At 37.4% G+C, this 22,266-nt stretch overlaps 1 protein-coding gene across 1 annotated transcript; it reads right to left on the bottom strand.

Annotated features, from left to right (window-relative positions):
• Positions 1-16,111: 16,111 nt before the first annotated feature.
• LOC9316769 lies at positions 16,112-17,773 on the bottom strand. Its single transcript, XM_021027918.1, has 4 exons — positions 16,942-17,773; positions 16,583-16,610; positions 16,434-16,506; positions 16,112-16,323 (listed from the first exon to the last, which is right to left on the bottom strand). Exons 1-4 carry the CDS (start codon positions 17,004-17,006, stop codon positions 16,112-16,114), a joined length of 378 nt encoding a protein of 125 aa, XP_020883577.1. The 5' UTR covers positions 17,007-17,773.
• Positions 17,774-22,266: the final 4,493 nt, after the last annotated feature.

Raw genomic sequence — 22,266 nt, 5'->3', positions numbered from 1 at the left:
GTTCAATCTCCGAAGCAAGATATCCAGACTGGTTCGCAAATCCTGTCGTGGTTAAAAAGAAGAACGGCAAGTGGAGAGTTTGCGTCGACTTCACTGATCTTAACAAAGCTTGTCCCAAAGACAGTTTTCTGCTCCCACATATCGATCGTTTAGTAGAAGCAACTGCGGGAAATAAGTTGCTATCGTTCATGGATGCTTTTGCGGGATACAACCAGATTCTCATGCACCCCGACGACCGCGAGAAGACAGCCTTCATCACAGACCGAGGTGGTAAGTATAGTGGTAAGTATTCCCGCCTGTCACGCGGGTGACCCGGGTTCGATCCCCGGCAACGGCGCCAAATTGATAGTAGGATTTTGACTAAGATCAATTATCCTTAAATTACTATCATGTCGTTGTAGTATTTAAGGTGTCAATCCAAATGGGTGTGATGCTAGCAATCAAGATGCAATCAGATTTCACAGAGTCAAGCCAAGCAATAACAGGTTTTGAGGTTGTTAACAGTTCCAGTGATCATGCAGAAAACAATAATTCTAACAGAAACAGACAACACACTCGATCACACAGCTTGATGCCAAGCACTGGATGTGGTCGAGTGCCAGGTCGAGTACCAAATGGAAACTGCAGTAAAACTACTCTACCACACAGTCCGTTTCCAAACCGCTGGGTGTGGTCGAGTAATTCAAGTGAAATAAGTAAAAATGCAAAAACTAAGCAACAAGTAACGAGATCAAGCAATCAATAGCGATGTGAACAAAGAAATCAATTGGAAGAGAAATTCCTGAGGATGGGGTAATCGAGTAGTGAAGTCTCCTTAATCTAACAGGTGGTTAACATGCTCAACAAACTATCCCTAGACAACAAGTTCAATAACCAAACCAAAGTGCTACCGCAACAGAGATCCTCAAGCAAAGCTAGTCCCAGACTCAATCACCATTGACGAGAGCTAACCTAACAGGCATTACGAAACAACAAGTCTAAGCCAAAACGCTCCCTGTAACCAATACCTTGGTACAGAGCCACGAATCTCTGGAATTAGTGGTTCAGACATTTCATCGAACACCTTTTGGGTGCGGAAATGTCTGGGCACAGATTCCAGTTGATCAGAAAGCAATCAACATTAAGAACAACTAATCCAGAAGGGATCTACCAATCAAACTCAACCACCTAGCAGATCAAGGATTCTAAACTACTCTAACCCATCCTCAAGAACCCTAATAACTACTCAAAATTCATAACCAAGAACACAAACCCAGAAATACATAAAAACTTCATATTAGCAAGATCTCAACAAGATGAACAACTTTGTAAAAGAAATCAAAAGCAAATACTCAATAGATTAAGAGAAATCTGGATTACAAAGATGAAGAAAGCACTAATTGTTCTGCAGAAAAATAACTTAGACAGAATAAAACTTAGTTCTGAAAATTAAGAGAAACAACCTATTTATAGTAAATACTAGGAAACCCTAAATCACAAGACGACAAAGTATTAAGGCGGTTTACGGAGACATTCGGCTCGTGCAATCGAGTAGAGAGGTCGAGTAAAGCTGGTGCCTTTGCGGTTTCTTGATCTGGTCGTGATGCAATCGAGTACCTAGGTCGAGTGGTGAGTCGAGTAGTGCTTCATCCTCTTCTCTTCCTTATGCTCAGTCTCTGGTTGAGTTGGGATCTGAGAAGACTCTGAAGCTTGTGATTAAGTGGCTGTGGGGAGTGGAGATCGAGCATCCAGTCGAGTGGCTGAAGAAGAGGGTACTCGACTTGGTGATCGACTTGGTGATCGACTTGGTGCTCGAGTTGGCGATCGAGTTAGTGATCGACTAGGTGCTCGACTTGGTGATCGAGTTGGTGATCGAGTTGGTGATCGACTTGGTGCTCGACTTGGTGATCGAGTTGGTGATCGAGTTGGTGATCGACTTGGTGCTCGACTTGGTCGTGGTCGAGTGCATTTGGAAGGTCATGATGATGGTGCTCGACCTCGTGGTCGAGCATACTGATGGGTTCTGGTCCACTTCTTCCAATTTGCTCACCAACAGCTCCAAATCACCTGAAAACAACTCAAATATGCAACATGCATGCAAAACTATCCTAATCATGCAAAGTGATGAAAAATGATGAAGAATGGTATGAAACAATGACGAAATGATGATAAAGTGATGCTAAATGGATGCTCAAAACAAGTAAAATATAGACATATCACTGGCGCAATGTATCAACGGCTCGTCAACAGGATGTTCTCCGAGCAGCTCGGGAAAACGATGGAAGTTTACATCGATGACATGCTAGTCAAATCCCTTGAAGAAAACGATCACATAGCCCATCTACGCGACTGTTTTCACCAGCTCAACAAGCACAACATGAAGCTCAACCCGGCAAAATGTCGTTTCGCGGTAAAGTCGGGTGAATTCTTGGGATATCTCGTAACTCACCGAGGCATCGAAGCAAACCCGAAGCAAATCGATGCTCAACTAAACATGCCCTCACCACAGAACAAGCGCGAAGTCCAACGTCTCACAGGGAGAGTCGCAGCCTTGAACCGATTCATCTCGCGGTCCACTGACAAATGCCTGGCTTTCTACGATACTCTGCGCGGAAACAAGAAATTCGAATTGACTGATCGTTGTGAAGAAGCTTTCCAGGAGCTGAAGAAGTATCTGGCTAATCCACCGGTTTTGGCAAAACCAGTCCCGGGCGAGCCGTTATTTCTGTACATCGCAGTCTCTGATACAGCAATAAGTGGAGTCATAGTCAGGGAAGACAGAGGAGAGCAGAAGCCGATATTTTATGTCTCGCAAACTTTCCCCGACGTGGAAACACGCTACCCGCAAACTGAAAAGCTCGCCCTCGCCGTAGTAATGTCAGCTCGGAAGCTACGGCCATACTTCCAGTCTCACTCAATTGTCGTCATGGCGCCCGTATCACTCCGAACTATCCTGCATAGTCCGAGCCAATCGGGACGCCTGGCCAAGTGGGCAGTAGAGCTCAGCGAGTATGACATCGAATACAGGAACAAAACATGCGCGAAATCTCAAGTCCTGGCCGATTTTATCATCGAGCTGCCAACAGAGAACGCCCGAGAAGAGTCACCCAACGCTGTTTGGATCCTCCACGTCGACGGCTCATCCTCAAAACAAGGTTCTGGCGTCGGAATCCGCCTAGCATCACCAGAGGGTGAAATCCTAGAACAATCCTTTCGGCTAAATTTCGACGCGACTAACAACGTGCCTGAGTATGAAGCGCTAATAGCAGGACTTAAGCTGGCTCGGGGACTTAAGATCAACAAGCTGCGAGCCTTTTGCGACTCCCAGCTCGTGGCTAATCAATTCAATGGAGAATACGCGGCTCGCGACGAACGAATGGAAGCGTATCTTGCTCTCACGCAAGACTTGGCGAAACAGTTCGGAGAGTTCGAGTTAACCAGAATCCCACGAGGTGAGAACACATCGGCCGATGCCTTAGCGGCTCTAGCTTCAACCTCCGACCCAAATATGAAGAGAATCATACCGGTTGAGTTCATCGAAAAGCCGAGCATTGAAGATGATAGCAAGGATCAAGTTCTAACAGCTCGGGAGACAGAAGAACCAGAAGAAATGGACATCGAACTGCTAAACCAGCAAACTACGGACGCAACTGAGCCCGAATACGGAAGCGACGCCAAATGGATCGGAGCCATCCGAAGCTACATAGCCGATGGAGAAGTTCCTACTGAAAAATGGGCAGCTCGGAAACTTAAGGCAAAAGCGGCTCGGTATACTCTGATCGACGGAGAACTCTTTAAATGGCGATTTTCCGGTCCCCTCCTTATCTGTGTCGAAGGAAATGAAGCTCGGAAGGTCATGGAAGAAATACACGGCGGATCTTGCGGAAACCATTCTGGCGGGAGAGCCCTAGCTATAAAGATCAAACGCCACAGATATTTTTGGCCGACAATGGTCAAAGACTGCGAGAAGTTTTCTCAACGGTGTGATAAATGCCAAAGGCACGCACCAACCATTCATCAACCCGCAGAACTCCTCTCTTCCATCACTTCGCCTTATCCATTCATGTGATGGTCCATGGACATCATTGGACCTCTACACAACTCCAAGCAGAAGAAACTCGTCCTCGTACTGACAGACTACTTCTCCAAATGGATCGAGGCAGACTCCTACGCCAGCATAAAAAACGCGCAGGTCGAGAGCTTTGTCTGGAAGAACATCATATGCCGCCACGGGATACCTTACGAGATCGTTACAGACAACGGATCGCAGTTTATTTCGGCTCGGTTCGAATGATTCTTCGAGAAATGGGGAATTCGCCCCAGCAAATCTACGCCTCGGTACCCTCAGGGAAACGGACAGGCCGAAGCGGTAAACAAGACGATTCTCGACGGAATAAAAAAGTGCCTCGACGCAAAGAAAAGCCGCTGGGCCGACGAATTGGAAGGAGTACTATAGTCGCACAGAACCACGCCACGGCGGGCCACGGGAGAAACGCCTTTCGCCCTTGTCTACGGCGCGGAGTGTGTGATTCCCACCGAAGCCGAGATCCCGGGACTAAGAAGACGTTTTCTCCCCGAGCAGGAAAATTCCAACACTCAGATGATGCTAGACGAGCTGGACTTAATAGACGAAAGAAGAGATTCGGCTTTGATCCGTATGCAGAACTATCAGAATGCAACGGCTCGGTACTACAATTCTCACGTTAAGCATCGCCGTTTCCACGAAGGAGATCTCGTACTGCGCAAAGTTTTCCAGAATACCGCCGAGCAGAACGCAGGTAAGCTCGGCGCGAATTGGGGGGGACCTTACACGATCGCAAAGGTAATCCGTCCCGGCATCTACGAACTCATCAACATGAACGGCAAAGCGGTACCTAGATCCTGGAACGCAATGCATCTAAGGAAATACTACCGCTAAAAACCTAAGGTACGCATGTACTCGAACTACGGGGTGGCTTGATCCCTGAAAGGGGTACGTAGGCAGCTCGTCCTCGGACGCCTAGTTTGCTTCTAAGCACTGGCTTCGACTATATCACCGCCTCGGTTACAGCGCGCTATATAAGTATTCAAGACAATTCGGTCGGAGATATCTGGCCACAAAGAAATTGTCTTCAGAAAACCCAGTTGACTTCAACACTGGTACCCTAGTTTGCTTCTAAGCACTGGCTTCGACTATATCAGCTCGGGTCGCAACCGATAAAGATTAGTCCACATGACCGGAACCCAGTTATCTCTTAACACTGGTGAACGATCCATTGCACTTTCACCTCGGAAGTCAAAACGGTTCGGAAAAGACTAACTTCCCAATAAACAAGTCAGATCTACGAAAACCCAGTTACTCAACACTGGTACCAGATCTGGTTCGGAAACATCTCAAGGTAAACAATAACAAATCAGGCACTTGGGAAGAGCATTCATATTAAATGGATAAAGCCATCCAGGCATAAATTTTACAAAAAAAAATAATAAAGTCCTAAACATAAAGGACGCCTCGGGATCACTTGTCCTGCTCCTCGTCTCGAACAAGTGCAGCCTCGGAGCCTAGGTTCGTACCCGCTTGATCGATAACTCCAACTTCGATCGCTTCACCTTCCACCGACCTATTCCCAAGGCTATCATGAACAGAGTCAGGCGACACCGGAGGAATCTTCAAAGTTTCGAGCAGCTCGACTGCGAGCTGAGAGTACTCCGCCTCGGCATCCCCAAACTCTTCTTTCCATGCCTCCACTTCTTTCTTCTCGTCCTCGATCGTCTTGCCCTCCTCAAGCTCGGCAATCAGCTCGGCGTTAGCCTTAGCCTGGGAGAAGTACATGTATCGATCAGCGACCTGGTCGAACTGCTCCAGCTTCGCCTCGATCGTTTTGATCTGCTTGGCGAACTCTTCGGTAACCTCCCTTTTTGCAGCCTTCCTGGCTCGGGCAACCTCGGCCTCCCGAAGGGACTTCTCCTCGGCAAACAAGCGGTTGATGCGCTCAATCTCCGCTTCGGCTTTTTGCCGAATTCGAGCATTCTCCTCGACCTCTTTCAGCCTCGCTTCTCGCTCACCCGCGACCAAGGCCTCGGCCTTTTCCCTCGCTGCAGTCGCCTCGGCCACTCTCCTCTCCGATTCCACGCGGGCTATCTCAAACTGCTCGTTGGCAGCTTCGTGCTAGCGATTCGTGGACTCGTAAGAACGAACCAGTGTGTTCATCGAGGAGAAAGCCTGGGAATAAGACAACAAAAACGCGTCGAGAACAAAGTATTTCGGAACGAAAAATTCAAAGAACATTTACCTTTAGAAAGTTGGCAGAAGTCTCGGCGTATCGTTCTGCCTCGGCCAAATTCTCAGGGGCCGTCAGCAGCGGCCATGCACACGAAGCAACAAGGTTGGCCGAAGCCACCTTGTCCTTGTAAATCAGCCGAGAGCTACTGTGATCGCTCTTCGACCTCTTCCTCTTGTCGGTAGAACGCTCGCCCCGAGAACGTTTCCCCTTGGACTTAGCCTGTCCACCAGCGGCCAGCCCAACCACGACCTCGGTACTTTCCACCTCGGGAGCACGAGCTCCACCGGTCCCAGCCAGGACGTCCTCGGATGCTTCGGGAGGAACCGAAGTCACAGTTAAACCGATCCTTGACCCTCCGGAATCATCTGTCACCTCGGGCCTGTTTGACGCCTCGGGCAGACCAGACACCTCGGGTCGTCCAGACCCCTCAGGCGCGTCAATCGCCTCGGGCAAAGGTTTGAAAATTGCCTCGATGGTTCTTCTCTGCTCGGCTGCTTCCCTCTCTGCAGCCTTCTTCTCCCTTAGCGTCATTTTTGCTTTCTGCATCTCTACGAAACCGCTTAATCGGTGATCCGAAGAGGATGATGACGAAGAGCAAGAAACACCACGAAGCCTCAACGCTTTTTCGACCCTTTTAAGTCTGAAGTGCTTGGTCCAATGACACTTCCGGGAAGCCAACTCTTCGTACGTTTCCAAAAGATCTTCAGGGATGAGCTCAAGAAACGTCGGATCACGATCTGCAAACGAAAACAAAAGTGGTTAGAATAAATCAATCAAGTCACAACAGAAAGGAAATTCAAACGCTTCGGGTAAACTACCGATTTTGCCCCATTTCGCAACAATTTTATCAAGGCATCCCTCGGGGACAGAGTCTTCGTCAATCGCGACGAAGAAGAAGTGATCAGTATATTTCTCATCCTTGCTCGGGAACCCGCCAATGATCTTTTTATTCTTGCTCGGCGAGATGTAATATCTTTCCAAAGGACCCGGGCTACGACGAACCTCCAAGAAATTCCTTAAATGCCCGAGGGACAAGGTTTTATCCGCCTCGAAACTCCTAACTAAGATCCCAATAATATGCCGCAGTCCACGAGTTGAGATCTGAGCTAACGTAATCTTATACGACCACAAGTACTCCACGATTAGCCTCGGGAGAGGGAACCACAGGAAACAAAAATGGAAAAACCCCTCGTACAACGTGAAGAACCCCTCGGGAGGATTATCGGCTCGTTCGCTCGGGGTCGGAAGCCTCATAGTGACTCCCTCACTAAAACCGAACCGAGCTCTCAAATCTCTAAGGGAGTCCTCTGTAGATAGCGTAGAACCAGGAGGGTCAGGCATTTTCACCTTTCTGGCTCGTTTCACCTTCTGCTGCTGAGCCTTGGCCGCTTGCACCCTGGCCCGAAGCATTCTTGCCTCCGCGTCCGAGTCATAATGGATCGCTTCGGCCTTAACTAGGAGCAAAGGCGGCTCGGGAACATCCTTCCAGCGAGAACCCCCAGCTTCATCCGTAGCCGGAGGGCGCATCTTCCTTTCGTTTAACGTCGCCTTGGGTCATCAGGCAAATCTTCATCCCGAGCCACGTTCGCAAAAGAATCTTCCCGAGCCACAAATCGGCTCAAATCTCGGCCCTTGGATGACGATTCCGCTGCGCTATCTTCGTTTGGCTCGGAGCGATCTGAAAGACTAGCCTCGGGTCCTTCCGAGGGACTGCTCCAAACCATCTTCCTTTCGTGAACAGGAATGTTTCTGCCTCGGGATGAATCGCTCGAATCGGAAAGTGACATCTTTCGGCTCGGGTAAATCGAAAAGAATCGTAGAAACAAGATTTGAAATCGGAAAAACCAAATCTAAGATCTAGCACGGCGGAGGAACGACGGAAAGTAAAACAAAGCAGAGGAAATTAAAGAGATCAAGATCAGAGAGAAAAGAAGCGAACCTTAGAATTTTTCCTTGCAGATCGCGAAATGAGAAAATGAAGTGGGAGTCGGATATTTATAGAATGCTTCGGCGCGTCGGGTACGGCCGAGTTGAAGAATATTTCGCATCCGCCCAAGTCTCGAGCGCGTCGGGTGCGCGTGAGCAATATCAGGATGCTTCGCATCCGCACGAACCTCGGGAATCATCAAAGACCTTTCTGCTTCTCGAGAAGGAAACTCAACCGTCACACGCTAGAAGAAGACGAAACGTCAAGGGGATTCGAATCGTCAAGAGAATAAGAATCATCGAAGGATACGAACCATCTTTGAAACATGGAAAAACTTCGCGGCATACAAGGATGGGCTCGGAACAAAGTTTAAAACGGCTCGGACTAACAATCGTAAAGCTCATTGCTCGCTCCTCAAATCAACGAGCTGGGGGGCTAACTGTTAGGGTCGGATTTCATCCCTTAGCACCGAGCCGGACTTTGGACGCCTCAGGGAACTTCTGAAGACACCTCGGGGAAGCATACCAACTATTTCATAGGAAGCGAGCCATTCACCTCGGTGCAAAGTGCCATTCACCTCGGGTCACTGCACCGGTTGCCTCGGGGAACGCCCATAGCCTGCTCGGGGTCTGTCAGCAAGCTTGTGAACCCGAGCCGGCTCTCTTCAAGCGCCCGAGCCGGTTCACTCCAGGAATCCGAGCCGGTTCGTGCCAGGACGCCCGAGCTGGCTCCTTCCGTGGACCCGAGCCGATTTCCCTCGGGAGCCTGGGCCATGCCTCTCCTGTCCCCGAGCCGATTGCACAAGTCACCCGAGGCAAAGACTTAGTAAAATATTCATCTTCAAAGTACCATTTCCAAGCGAGTCGTCATTTCCGAAAAAGAAGGATCATTTCCGATAGACCCAGAAATGATAAGGAAGAATCTCAAAGGATCAACTCAAATCAGGAAATCTTCCAAGAAACTCCGAAGAATAAGAAAATTATCCTTATTCCGCGATATTCTAAGCCGACTTCGAGATAAATGGAAATTTTCCGAGAATATCGCTGGAGAGGCGGTTTATCACCCCTATATAAAGAGACTCAAGGCTCAAGCGGAGGCGCAAGCAATATCACTCTAGAATTTACACTACGCAAAGCTCTCACAGCGCAAACACCTTTTTCTTTTACGATCAAACTCTTGTACGATCAAAGTCATCTTTTTCTTAATAATATCAAGAACACCATCTTTGGTATCAATTGATTCTGTCGTTCTTTGAGAATTCTCGCAAATCGTATCCCTAAATTAAAACCCAAGACAAATCTCGATTGTGTTAGTTTCGACTTCCACACTGAGTTGACTTAATAAAGTACTATAATATATAATTATATATATATATATATATCTATATATATATATTTTTTCTTATCTGTGAATTAATATATAGATTTTGACTGTCCAAAATATGCAATGTTTAAATTTTCGATTATTTTATTTTTTTCAGAAAAAATTAAAATATAATTTAAATACCAATGTTTAAATTTTCAAAGCAAATACTTCAAAATGAGAAAATATTCATTCACACCAATATTCTTATTTTTCTATCAAACTTGAATAGTTTCTTTTCTGGAAACAAACATTAATAGAATTTTATTAAGAGCTCATTACTTGTATTTGAACAATCATAATCACCATATTTGCGATAATGCATAAGGATCATAGGAAATTTTAGTTTTTTTTTTAATATTTTGGTCATCATAAATTTAAAATATGCAATTAAGATTAGTATTTTTCGTCATCATCCACAAATAAAAATCTAATTTCATGTACAATCTATTTCCTATAAATATTATACATACATCCACGTCGTTGATTATCTCACAATTAATCTAAGATTGGTTTATAAATACTATATAAAATAAATATTTGTTTACATCAATCTAACCTATATTATATTCTAATCTAATAAGATTTTTTTTTCTAATTTACTTCAGTTTCAAACTCCCAAATTTGACGTATGGTTCACAACATTAATTATTGTGTCATAAACAATATAAATTAATAAATAGCATTCTACGGTTTTATACGTATATTATAATATATATACAACAATATATATCACCAAAACAACAAAATATTCTATATTTACAAAAAGTTTATTACAACACATTTTCTTAAAATTTGAAATCCCGTACGTATGTGCGGGTCAGGATCTAGTATACTATTAATTGAGAATCACTAGATAATGAAAAATCTTTTAAGTTGTAGAATATTACATATGATGCCATTCGTTTTTTTTAATTTGAAGAAAGATTAAAAGATTTTACATTTTAATTAGAATTTAAATGATATAAATTTTAAAATATCTTTTTTTTTTTAAAACGGGTAGTTTAGATTTTAAAACATTTCCTTAATAAAAAAATGCTAATTAATTCCGATTAGTACACATGAAAAAAACGATTTTAAAATTTGATTTTCCAAATATGAAAAAACATTTAATATATTTATCATATATAATCTAAACTAAATACTTCCATTTTTAAAAATATAGCATATCCAACAAATAATTTTTGGATTTTAGATTTGTAAATATCTAGAAAATTTTTCCAGTATAGATTAAAATATTTTACATTTTAATTAGAATTTAAATGATATAAATATTGAAATATCTTTATTTTAAACGGGTCGTTTTCTCCAATCTGCTATATGAGTTTGGTTTGCTCCGTGTCTACTTTCCCTTGTTCTCGCTTTCTCTTATTTCTCGTTTATGTAATGTTAAAGCGGACTGTTTAGCCCGATCTTCTAAATTTTTATTTTCTGAAGTTACTTTTGTAAACACTTCTCCTCCTAGGTGGGCAACCAATCAAAGAGTTATTTATTAATTAATGTGCGGTTGACAAAAAAAAAAGGGTCGTTTTCATTATTTTAAATATATATTACTAAACTAATTTTGAATAATAATAGCTACTCTATCTCCAAATTATTTTATTTAAAGCCAAATAAATTAATATATTTCATATCAAATAAATTATTTTATTTCGTATCAAATAGTTACACACTTTTGGAATATACATTCTTCTAAATTCGATTATTTTCTTTTTCATAAAAACATTAAAATATAATTTAAATAACATTTTTTAAAATTTTCAATGAAAATATTTAAAATGAGAAAATATTATTCACACCAATATTCTTTTTTTTTTCTTTTAAATTTGAATAGCTTTTTTTTTGGAAAGAAACATTAATAAGATTTTTTTAACGGCTCATTAATTGTATTTGAACAATCATAATTAGCATATTTGAAAAATGACATAAGTATAAGTTTAATGGAAAAATACCAAAATCTTTGAGATCATAGAAAATTTTAGATTTTTTTTTAATATTTTCGTCATCATAAATTTAAAATATACAATTAAGATTAGTTTTTTTGGTAAAGATTGAATCCACAAATTAAAACCTAATTCTGTGTATATAAATATTATGCTTATATGCAAACGTCCAAAATAACTAATTTAAATTACAAGCTGTTAAAAGATTTACACATTAATTACAATTAATTTAAAATGATTATCTAAAATTTATTCAGGGCTTTTGCAAAAATGCCACTTTTCAAAAATACCCCTTTTTAAAATCTTATAAAAAAGGGAGACTCACAAAAATGCCCCTTTTTCAATACCCCTTTTCAAAAATGCCCCCTTTGACTGTCCATTTTTAAAAATACCCCTTTTATGTACAAAATGACTAAATTACCCTTCTTTTAATAAAAGATATCACAAATATATAAGGAAATATAACAAAATTAGGTCCACAAAATACAAAATATTTTTTGGCGGGAAAAGTGATCCCTCAATTTTTCTCGCCAAAACACTTGTAAAAACTTGTAAAACCTTTAAAATACCTTGTAAAATTTTCCCGTAAAATTTTTTCCCGCCAAAAAATTTTTTATGCGGGAAAAGTGATTCCATAATTTTTTTGGCGTTAAATTTTTGGCGGGAAAATTTTTGGCGGGAAAAATTTACAAGGTATTTTAAAGGTTTTTTACAGTGTATTTATAAGGTTTTACAATGTATTTTAAAAGGTTTTACAACGTATTTATAAGGTATTTATAAGATATTATAAGATTTTACAAGCTATTTTATAAGGTTTTACAAGTTATAAGATTTTACAAGTTTTTTATAAGGTTTTACAAGTTTTTTACAAGTTATAAATTCCTTATAAAACTTTATAAGTACCTTGTAAAACCTTTTAAAATACATTGTAAAACTTTATAAGTACCTTGTAAAACCTTTTAAAATACATATGTAAAACCTTACAAAACACTTGTAAATACTTCGTAAAACCTTTAAAATACCTTGTAAATTTTTCCCGCCAAAAAAATTGCGGAATCACGTTTCCCGCAAAAAAAAATTTTTGGCGGGAAAAATTTTTACGGGAAAATTTTACAAGGTATTTTAAAGATTTTTTACAAGTGTTTTGGCGGGAAAATTGTGGGATCACTTTTCCTGCCAAAAAATATTTTGTATTTTGTGGACCTAATTTTGTTTCAAATAAGGGTAAAATGGTCATTAAAAATTAAAAGAGGGCAAACTTAAAAATGGACTCTCAAATGGGGCATTTTTGAAAAGGGGTATTGAAAAAGGGGCATTTTTAACAATTTCTCTATAAAAAATGCTCTTAAAAATATAAGATTTACCCAAATATGTATGTAATTTTATTAAAACATTCACAAACTACATTTCTATGTATCTAAAATCTTATAAATACTTTATAAATACCTTATAAATGCATTTTAAATAAAAACCTTTAAAATATCTTGTAAAACCTTAAAAATCCTTTAAAATAACTTGTAAAACCTTTAAAAACACCTTATAAAACCTTATAAATACTTGGATCGAGTCTTCAAGTAGTAGTTACAATCCATAAGTACCTTATAAACCTAATAAAACTTTATAAAAGTTTCAGATTTAAAAAGGGGCATTTTTGAAAATGGACATCTAAAAGGGGCATTTTTGAAAAAGGGCACACCAAAAGGGGTATTTTTAACAATTTCCCCAATTTATTCACATTAAACCCTCTCTTCTTTTTAAGATTTTGATAGGATTGTTTTTTAAAAATTATGGAGCAAGTTTATCAAATAAAGTTAAAATATCTATATTGAATAAATTTGTCTCATATTAGAAATGCATTCTCTTATGCGACATGAATTGGGGAACGGCACAGGATATAATGAAACATGGCGAAACCAAACGGAATTACGTCCACTTCTAAATATTTGTATTTGTTTAATCATTTTTAACGGTTTTATATACGGTTTGATAGTTCACAAGGTTAATAAAAATCTAACTAACCATTACTCCGTTTTAACTCATTCCGGTCCGACAGCTAAGTTTTTTTTTTTTTTTTGTCATCCGAAATTAAATAGAGCTCAAAAGAGCCATTCCTGAGGAATGTTGTTTACAAAAGTGATATGTAGCGGTTCCGTACGAACTTTTCGTGCCAGATTGTCCGACCGCTAAGTTGTTACGAATTTTAAAATACTGCTGAAACCATTATTATTTTAAATATTCAAATATTAATAAGCTAGATTAAAACCAAACTGAAAATTAAACTAAATATACCCAACTGATATGAGTTTGGGTTATAAATACTAAATAAAATATATTTGTTTACTTCAATCTAACTTATATTATATTTCAAACTAAGATTTTTTCTAATCTACTCTTCAGTTTCAAACTCCAAAATTTGAAATATGGTTCACAACAATAGTTATTGTGTCATAAACAACATAAATAACATTCTACACTTTTTTGGGTACATTATAATGTATATACTACAATATATATCACCAAAACAACAAAATAATCTATATTTACTAAAACTTTATTACAACACATTTTTTAAAATATAAAACTCCGCACGTACGTGCGGGTCATGATCTAGTATATATATATATATATATAACACAGCCAAGATATTCACATAGACAGAAGGTTTGACCAACACTAAAAAAGGACAGAATAGAAATGATGTTTGAATCTCTAAGCAAGAAGACTAGAAGAGATGGAACGTGTCATCACCAGCTTCATCTTACAGAGAGACAGTTGTACACTTGTACTGTGTACTTGGAAAATACAGCAAGAGTTGCAGAAATCAGAAGCAACAATGAAAAGATAAACTCTTACCCAAGTATGAGATTATGAGGAAGCTCAAGCTATTGGTTTCTCCTTCTTCTTTGTCATGGCTTATGAGCCTTACGATTACTCTTTGAATTTCGATCAAGGTCAAGGATGGCACGTCAACCACGATGACCTAAGAATCTTTCTTGGTCTTTCTCTTTTTCGCTTCGCTGATCCCACTCGGATCCGGGCAACATACTTACTCTTGTATAAGTTTACTTTTCTTTCTTCTAATTTTTATCATTTCTAAAACAAAAATTCTTTCTTAAACTTTGTTTTTAAATAATGAGATCATGTCCCTTAGCATTGTAAGAAATGTAAGAAAAATATTAGTATATATATTGAATTAATTGATTTGTTTCTGAGGAAGTCATAAATTATTTGTCATATTACTTCTTATTTATTAATTTTTGTGCGGACAAAACCTTTATGTTGTTGGTACCAGATCCCGCTCTCCAGATCATTTTAGTACATCGGAGGTCCATTGACTTACGAAGCCCAATGGTCAAATCCTGACATTAATGTGTGATTCAATGCATGAATTATTTATCATGGTCAAAGGAACAAACTTGCCATTCAATTTTATCAAATAATTACCATGTGGATTATTTTGTGAGTTATTATAGAATTAATGGCCAACTAATGGCATCTTGTAAAGAGAATAAAGGCTATAAAAGAAAGGTGAAAACTCCAAAAAGGGACTCCATATTTTATAGTAGACATCCTCTAAGAATGTTATTTGGTACAAATAACTAAATATTTTCTCTTTTTTTTTTTTATAATCAAACTACGTCCAGGCTTTATCCCATTTCGGGTACATAGTCAACTCATCTCTCGAGTCCAGCTATTTGTAGAAATTATACTATTTTTGGGTGCATCAAAATCTTGCTACAAAGCTAATACTATTTTATTTTCTCTCTACATTTTGAATACATTTTCATACGTTTTTCAATACATTTTATGTCTTGTATTTTGATCTTGAGAGCTTTAACCCAATAAATAAACACTTGAGTATGTGAATCCGACATCGATATATATGAGAATATATTGTTCAATTTCAATATAAGTTTCTTCGCCCATCAAAATACGATTTAGGCTACAACAATCTCCTTCGAACTCAACTAGTAGAAAACCCATAATCCACGCATGAGAAAAAAAATTATTAGATTCCACTCATTAATGCATCTATGTAATCACTACAAGAAAACTGGATTTTAGCGACTACACTAAAAGTCGCTAAATAGTCGCTAAATGGTGGGTTACGACTAAATAGCGACTAAAACGTGTAGTCGTAAATCGAGAGTCGCTAAAATTAATAGTCGTTAAATTAGTCGCCATTTAGCGACTACTTTACGACTAATATTCGTAGTCGTAAATGTAGTCGTAGAGTAGTCGCCAAATTTAGTGACTAATTGACGACTATATTGTGACTTTGGTCTTAATTATGTATTTATATATTTATACAGTATTGTATTTATTTATACAGTATTTATGTATTTATACAATATTTATGTATTTATACAGTATTTATGTATTTATACAGTATTTAGGTATTTAAATATTTTTACTAATTATTTTATAATATGTTTTTGGAAGGTACTGCTATTAGTAATAAAAATTATACATTTAAAAGAAAACCATATTACAAATAAAACTAAAAACATTATTGAAAATAAAATTACATCATCCTCCTAAAAACATAATTAACACAAAGCAGATAACAATTTTTAAGAAAGAACTTGGCTTAATTAACTCTTTTGATTTCAATTCTTCTTCCTTGTCTTACTCTTTCATGCTTTTTCTGCTCCAAAAACTGCCTCATGGTTATTTCTATTATCCAACTCTACAATACAAACACACAAGACCAAAGCATCAAAGGCTATATCAATATGAGCTGAAATTAAAACAGCAAAGAACTTGACGAGATACGCCAAAACAGTTCTTAAGCAAGCATCATTTAGGCAACTTAATCTCCGGACATCACAATCAAGAACTTGAATATCTACATTATCCAGAGAAACATATGTAAATTTATTGGTCAGATGGAAAAAGATGTCCAATCCCTAGCCTACAAGAGAAATCGAGATAAAGTAAGCAAATATCAAAACTTACCAATCCAAGCAGTAGCAACAGATGCTAAAGAAGTTCCAACTGCAAACACGACCATGTGCCTCTTGAACAAGTCCTAAGTGATTAAACAAAACTACATTTAAGCAATTATACACATAATTGTTTGTAAAAACTTTGGTAATCCTCCTTACCAGTCTTGATTTCTCGTCCCAATCAAACCTGCAACATATGTGATAACATCTCAAACACAGCATGAAGACTGATACGACATCACACAATCAGACTTCTTTTTAACATTCAACCAATCAGACTTCTTTTTAAAACAATCAAACAAAGAATCAGACTTCTTCTTAAAAAGAATCAGACTTCTTAAAAACAATCTATCCTAAGACAGACACACAATCAGACTTCTATCCTAAGCCACACAAAACAATAAGAACAAGCAAACAGTCAAACACACAAAACATTTTGAAAACAATCAGACTTCTTCTATCCTAAAACACACAAAGCAATCAGAAAAAACCACTATAGAAGGGACCAAGAGTCATACCACGTCGGGTCTGGCAACGGTGTTGGAGAGAGAACGGTTGTAAACAGATGACGGTCCGGCACCATAAGCAGAGCAGTCAGAGCCTCAAGCGTATCCTCCTGGAGATCCGGCAATTCGTTTTGGAAGTTGTTACCTTGAGAGGAACAACCAAACGCGTGACTCTGAGCCTCAGAGTTCTGATGTGGAGACGGAGGAGGATCCTGCTGTGGAGACAGAGGAGGATCCTGCTGCGGAGAAAGAGGCTGTCGGTGTTGAGGCGTTTGTTGTGGACGCCGTCGCTGACGAGGCGCAGATTTTTAGGTCTACGGTTTGCAGCGGTGGAACCAACGGCTCTCTGAGACGCGTTGGGAGCATTTCTTCTCTTCCGGCCTCGCTTACCAGTCATCTTGTTCCGGATTTGCAGGAAACAGAGTGAAGAGACGAAGGGTCAGACGAATTGCTTCGCGAATCGAGGAATTATGGTTTGATTTGAGGAAGTTTTGGGGAAGAAATGGAGATTAGGGTTCGATTTGAGGAAGCGGAAGAGGAAGAATCGAGGAATTAGGGTTTAATTTGTTTGAGAGAAAGAGTAAGAATCGAGAAGAAGAATGAGGAAGATGACTTAGGAATTCTCAGGGTGGAGGTGAGTTTAGTTGGGCCTGGGCCGACTTCGTTTTAGTTGGGCTTGGTTTCGCTGGATCCATTAGCCTAGTTATTTTTATTAGTCGGAATTTAGTAGTTAAGTTTAGGGTTTGAAGTATAGGATTTGGGGTTTAAGTTTAAGATTTGGGGTTAAGTTTTGATTAAAAATAAGATTTGGAAAACTATAATTTTTATAAGTGTTAGTTTTCAGTTTATGGATATATTATTGTAACTAGATAATTTTTTTGAGTTTTGAGATTTAAAGTTTTGTATTTAGGTTTTAGAAAAAATGGTGAAGTTTGATTATATAAACAGTTATGGAGACTAAATAGTCACTACAAAACCACCATAAGGTGACTATGTTTTGTAGTCACATATTAGTCACCAAATTAGCGACTTTTTGTGACTACTTTTTTCCGTATGCAATGTAGTCATAAAGTAGTCGCCTATTTAGCGACTACAATCAATAGTCATTCAAAATAGTCGCCTATTTAGCGACTACGATACGACTATAGTCGGGGTCTTATATGTTAGTCGTATAATAGTTGTTATATTACGACTATTTTAATGACTACAGTATGTAGTCGTTAATTAGCGACTATTATACGACTATATACTTGTAGTCGTAACATTAGTCGCAGAGTAGTCGTATTTTAGTCGTATAAATTAGCGACTACACAATTAGTCGCCGACTGTAGTCGGTAATCGCCTGTTTTCTTGTAGTGAATCTCATAGATATGCATGATATACTTTCTAATTATTTCTTTGATATTCTCTGACTAGAGCAACATAAAGTGTTTAGGAAACACTCTCTAGTTCTCTTCAGGACCTTGGTGTGTCCTTGGCACATGTCCTTTTATTAACATGTGATTGAGCTCTAACAATTATTGAAACAACTTGCATAACGGTTAAAGCTAAATATATGCATTGAAAATGTGTATTGTGTTATTTTGTATTACTTGTTGTATGGTTCCAGAATTAAAATCCAAAAAAGGATGGACCAACTACTTTTAGTCCTTTTTTTTTGCCATTGATGATGCATGCAATGATTCACTTGAATTAAGTAAAGAGTCTTTTGGTTGCTATTGTAAATACTTGTTTGATGGAAATTCAGATCATCATCTTAATTTGATCCTTCATTATTCTCTTTAATCCACTTTAGAATTCCACGGAACAAGTGAAGCAAACAGTTTGAAAGTTGTTTGGGAGAAAATCTAAACTTTTAAAGAACTAGTTAAACCATTTGTTAATGTCAAAAAATCAAGCAACGTCCACAACGATAATATAACTATAGCAAAGATGTATTGATGACTATGTTACAAACCATATCGTGAAATCATACAAGTCATAATCATTACATTATCGGTGTAAGACCATGATTTCTACGATATGGTAATTAAAACTAAATAATTGCGATAGATGATGCAAAACAGAGTGAAGATATAACATTAAATACCAAAATTTGATTAATAAAGAAACGGTCTATGCGGAGAGGAGACACTCTTTCTATAATTTTTTCATTATATGTAGTGTGATGGTTTGATGCAATTATAATCTCAAGATACAACTGCGCCATCTTATAAAAACTAATGATGTATGTACGTTCAAAAAATACATGAAGGGAATTTGATTTGTTGTGTATGTGAATGAATGAGTTTTAGTATAGAATGAAACTTTTTCTTCTACCTTTTATTTGTAAAAGCAAAACCACTCCATTAAAATGAGTGGAGACGTAGATTTAGTGCCAGATTTATGGCTATTAGTCTGTCGGTTTTCATAATTTAAAAGAAGAGATATTTTTTTGTTATTTTGACTAAATATTCATTCATAAATTTTAACAAATTATAGTAAAAAGGTAGGCCCTTTAAGCCTCCAACACAATTATTCAAACGCAAACCCGAGCAAGACCCGATTTGGTATAGGCATGCTTTCTCTCATTTACACCATACTTTAGTTTTAAGGTTTTGAACGTAGATACAAACATCCTCCCTTATATACTAAGGAAATTTTCCATGTTTCTAATGTGAGATTTTTTTCTCATTTTCTAATTTTTGCATTTCAAACAACCATTTTGACACTCATTTCTCACTTAAAATGAGTTTTAATTTGTAAAAATTACCTTAAAATAGATCAACGCAACTTGTCAAAATAAATTCCAAAATTACGTGTTGGTAACTGATTCTAACTAACAACGATTTGTGAGTATTAATAAGCAATCTTCAACAATTACTATACTTATGTACTTTGCACATGGTCCACGAAATAAAAAAATTTAAATCATTTTTTCCAATTGTTGCGGTGAACAAATTATCTTATTATAGAATATTTGAACATTTAACTTTTATTAATGTATTTGTTAAAAATGGACGAGAAGACAAAAATAGAAAATAATGAATAAAAAACTAAATAAATTATAAATTCGTTTATAGAAATTGTTAAAATCTATTTTGTTTTTGGTGTATAGGTTACCTATTCACCTAACAAAACTATTTTTTATATTTTACCATTCAAAAAGTAAGTTGTAGAAAATTATTGTGTTAAAAAGTTTTGGTAATTTATGTGTAATTGGGGTATCATTCAATTAATTTTGGAAGATTTAGGGTGTCAGTGGTAAGTTTTGGAGTAAAATGGACGAAACAAAAAGTGAAAAAATGTTGAAGAAAAATGAAACCAGCGCAGACATGTATACTCTACTAAAACTTGGAGGAATTTTTTTACTATTTTCTTCTTCTTTTTTCAGCTAAAGTGAATAGACTATTTTCTCTCATATTTTAAATCTGATTGGCTAAATAATAGAGGGAACGAGCGTAAAACATTATCTCTAACATATATTAGCACTCATACCCTTACAATTGATAAGTTAATAAAATCTCTTGGGATTTTAAATTAAACAAAATTAAATAAATAAATAATCTAAATAACTATATTTTATTTAATATAGTAAAACTATTATAAATTAATAAAGAAAAATACCCTAAAATAGCATCAAAACAAGTTTTGTGGACAATCATAACATACATTCCACAAACTTCCAAAATTAGCATTAGTTGTTGATATAGTGAATATTTTGCTCTTATTTAGGAAGTTTTTCTACAACTAAATATTGATTGTAGACATTCCTAAACAGCTCTAAAGCACAACATTATGACATGAAATTATATTTTAATGAATATAGTAGTTTGAGTTTTTTTCAACGATTTAGTGATTTGAGTTGAAACACTTTAAATATTGATGACTCTAGTTCATATAAGTTTTAAAGATAATACAAGAAAACATAGTAATATCCTACCATAAAAGGACAAATTTCGTACCACATACCTACGGTTTATTTTTACGAAAAACTGTTGTCGTAGGAAATTAAAAGAAAGATTTCAACGAAAAGTAATCAAGAGAAAGTCGTAGGAAAATTTCTACGAGAATTTTACAAAGTATATAGCCGTAGAAAAATTCGTAGAAGATTGGAAAAAAATTATGGCTTCTCCTAATGGTTTATTCTTTCTCTTATGGCTTCTTCTTCCGATCAAACCCCTTCTTCTTTTGTAGAAAAGGGTCTAGCATATTTATTCGTTTTGTCCTCTCATTTTGCTAAACCCAGCGAGATCAATTATGCTCTAAACCACCATGGGATAAACGCTACGAAGTGAGTAATGATGATGTGTGTTAGAGATCTCTCTAACCACCAGAGAATGTGTTTCAATAGTCCATGAAATAAAGCCTTTCTTTAAATTTTTTTTTCCAATTGTTGTGGTGAACAAATGATCTTATTATATAAAGTTTGATCATATAATTTTTATTTATGTATTTTTTAAAAATGGACGAGAACACAAAAAGTTGAAATAATGAATAAAAACAAGAACAAAAATGTAAATTTTTATATAAAAATTGGTAAAATCTATTTTGTTTTTGGTATATAGGTTACCTATTTCACCTAACAAAAATATTTTCATATATATTTTACCATTCGAAAAGTAAAGTTAGTAGTAAAAAATTGTTGTTTTTGAAAATTTTGGTAACTTATGTGTAATTGGTGTGGTGAATGTGAGTAATGATGATCTGTGTTAGTGATCTCTTTAACCACCAGAGAATCTATATATATAATGAAAGAGTTTTATCTCCTGGTGCACATCATCATGTTAAACATCCAATAAATCAAAGCCATGTCATTAGTCAAAACAATTTATTTTTACATTAAAGTCTAATTAAAATGGTCATTTATTTCATATTTGTTTTTTTTTTTGGTAGAATGAGAGAGACTAGTCTCCCATATTATTGAAAAATAAATTTAAAAAATTACACAGAAACATTCCGTGGGCGTGTAGCACCACTAGCATCCTCAAAATAATCGAAGTAGCAAATCAGACCTACGGTAAAAACTATGAAAACCTAAAGGCAAAGAAAATGCATAGTTAGCTAACTTGTCGGCAAGACGATTAGCCTCCCTATACACGTGAGAGATACGGACAATCCAGTCCTTCGAAATGAAGCCATAACACAGTCATACTAGAAATGATAAGGGATGCGAATCGCTGATCCCTGTCGTAAGGAAACCCACTACCATCTCTGAGTCCACCTCCAACTCTACCCGCTGTGGATGTCGGATTCACACACTCAAGTATTTTATTAAGTAGGAAAGATTATTCTTGAGGGACAAAAATGAATATGTAAAAACTTATGAATTGCTACGAAAATTGCTATAGTATTTCT

Source organism: Arabidopsis lyrata, assembly GCF_000004255.2.
Source record: "Arabidopsis lyrata subsp. lyrata unplaced genomic scaffold ARALYscaffold_4, whole genome shotgun sequence".
In the NCBI taxonomy this organism is placed as follows: domain Eukaryota; kingdom Viridiplantae; phylum Streptophyta; class Magnoliopsida; order Brassicales; family Brassicaceae; genus Arabidopsis; species Arabidopsis lyrata.
The sequence above is the reverse complement of the archived record's forward strand: the minus strand, read 5'-3'. Positions and strand labels throughout refer to the sequence as shown.

What these genes read in the sequence shown, in the direction of transcription:
- LOC9316769 (XM_021027918.1), bottom strand. Translation starts at nt 17,006, where the DNA reads ATGGTGCCGGACCGTCATCTGTTTACAACCGTTCTCTCTCCAACACCG. An exon ending in CCGTTGCCAGACCCGACGTG is followed by an intron (nt 16,611 to 16,941) that starts GTATGACTCTTG and finishes CATATGTTGCAG; the next exon opens with GTTTGATTGGGACGAGAAAT. An exon ending in GGGACGAGAAATCAAGACTG is followed by an intron (nt 16,507 to 16,582) that starts GTAAGGAGGATT and finishes TTAATCACTTAG; the next exon opens with GACTTGTTCAAGAGGCACAT.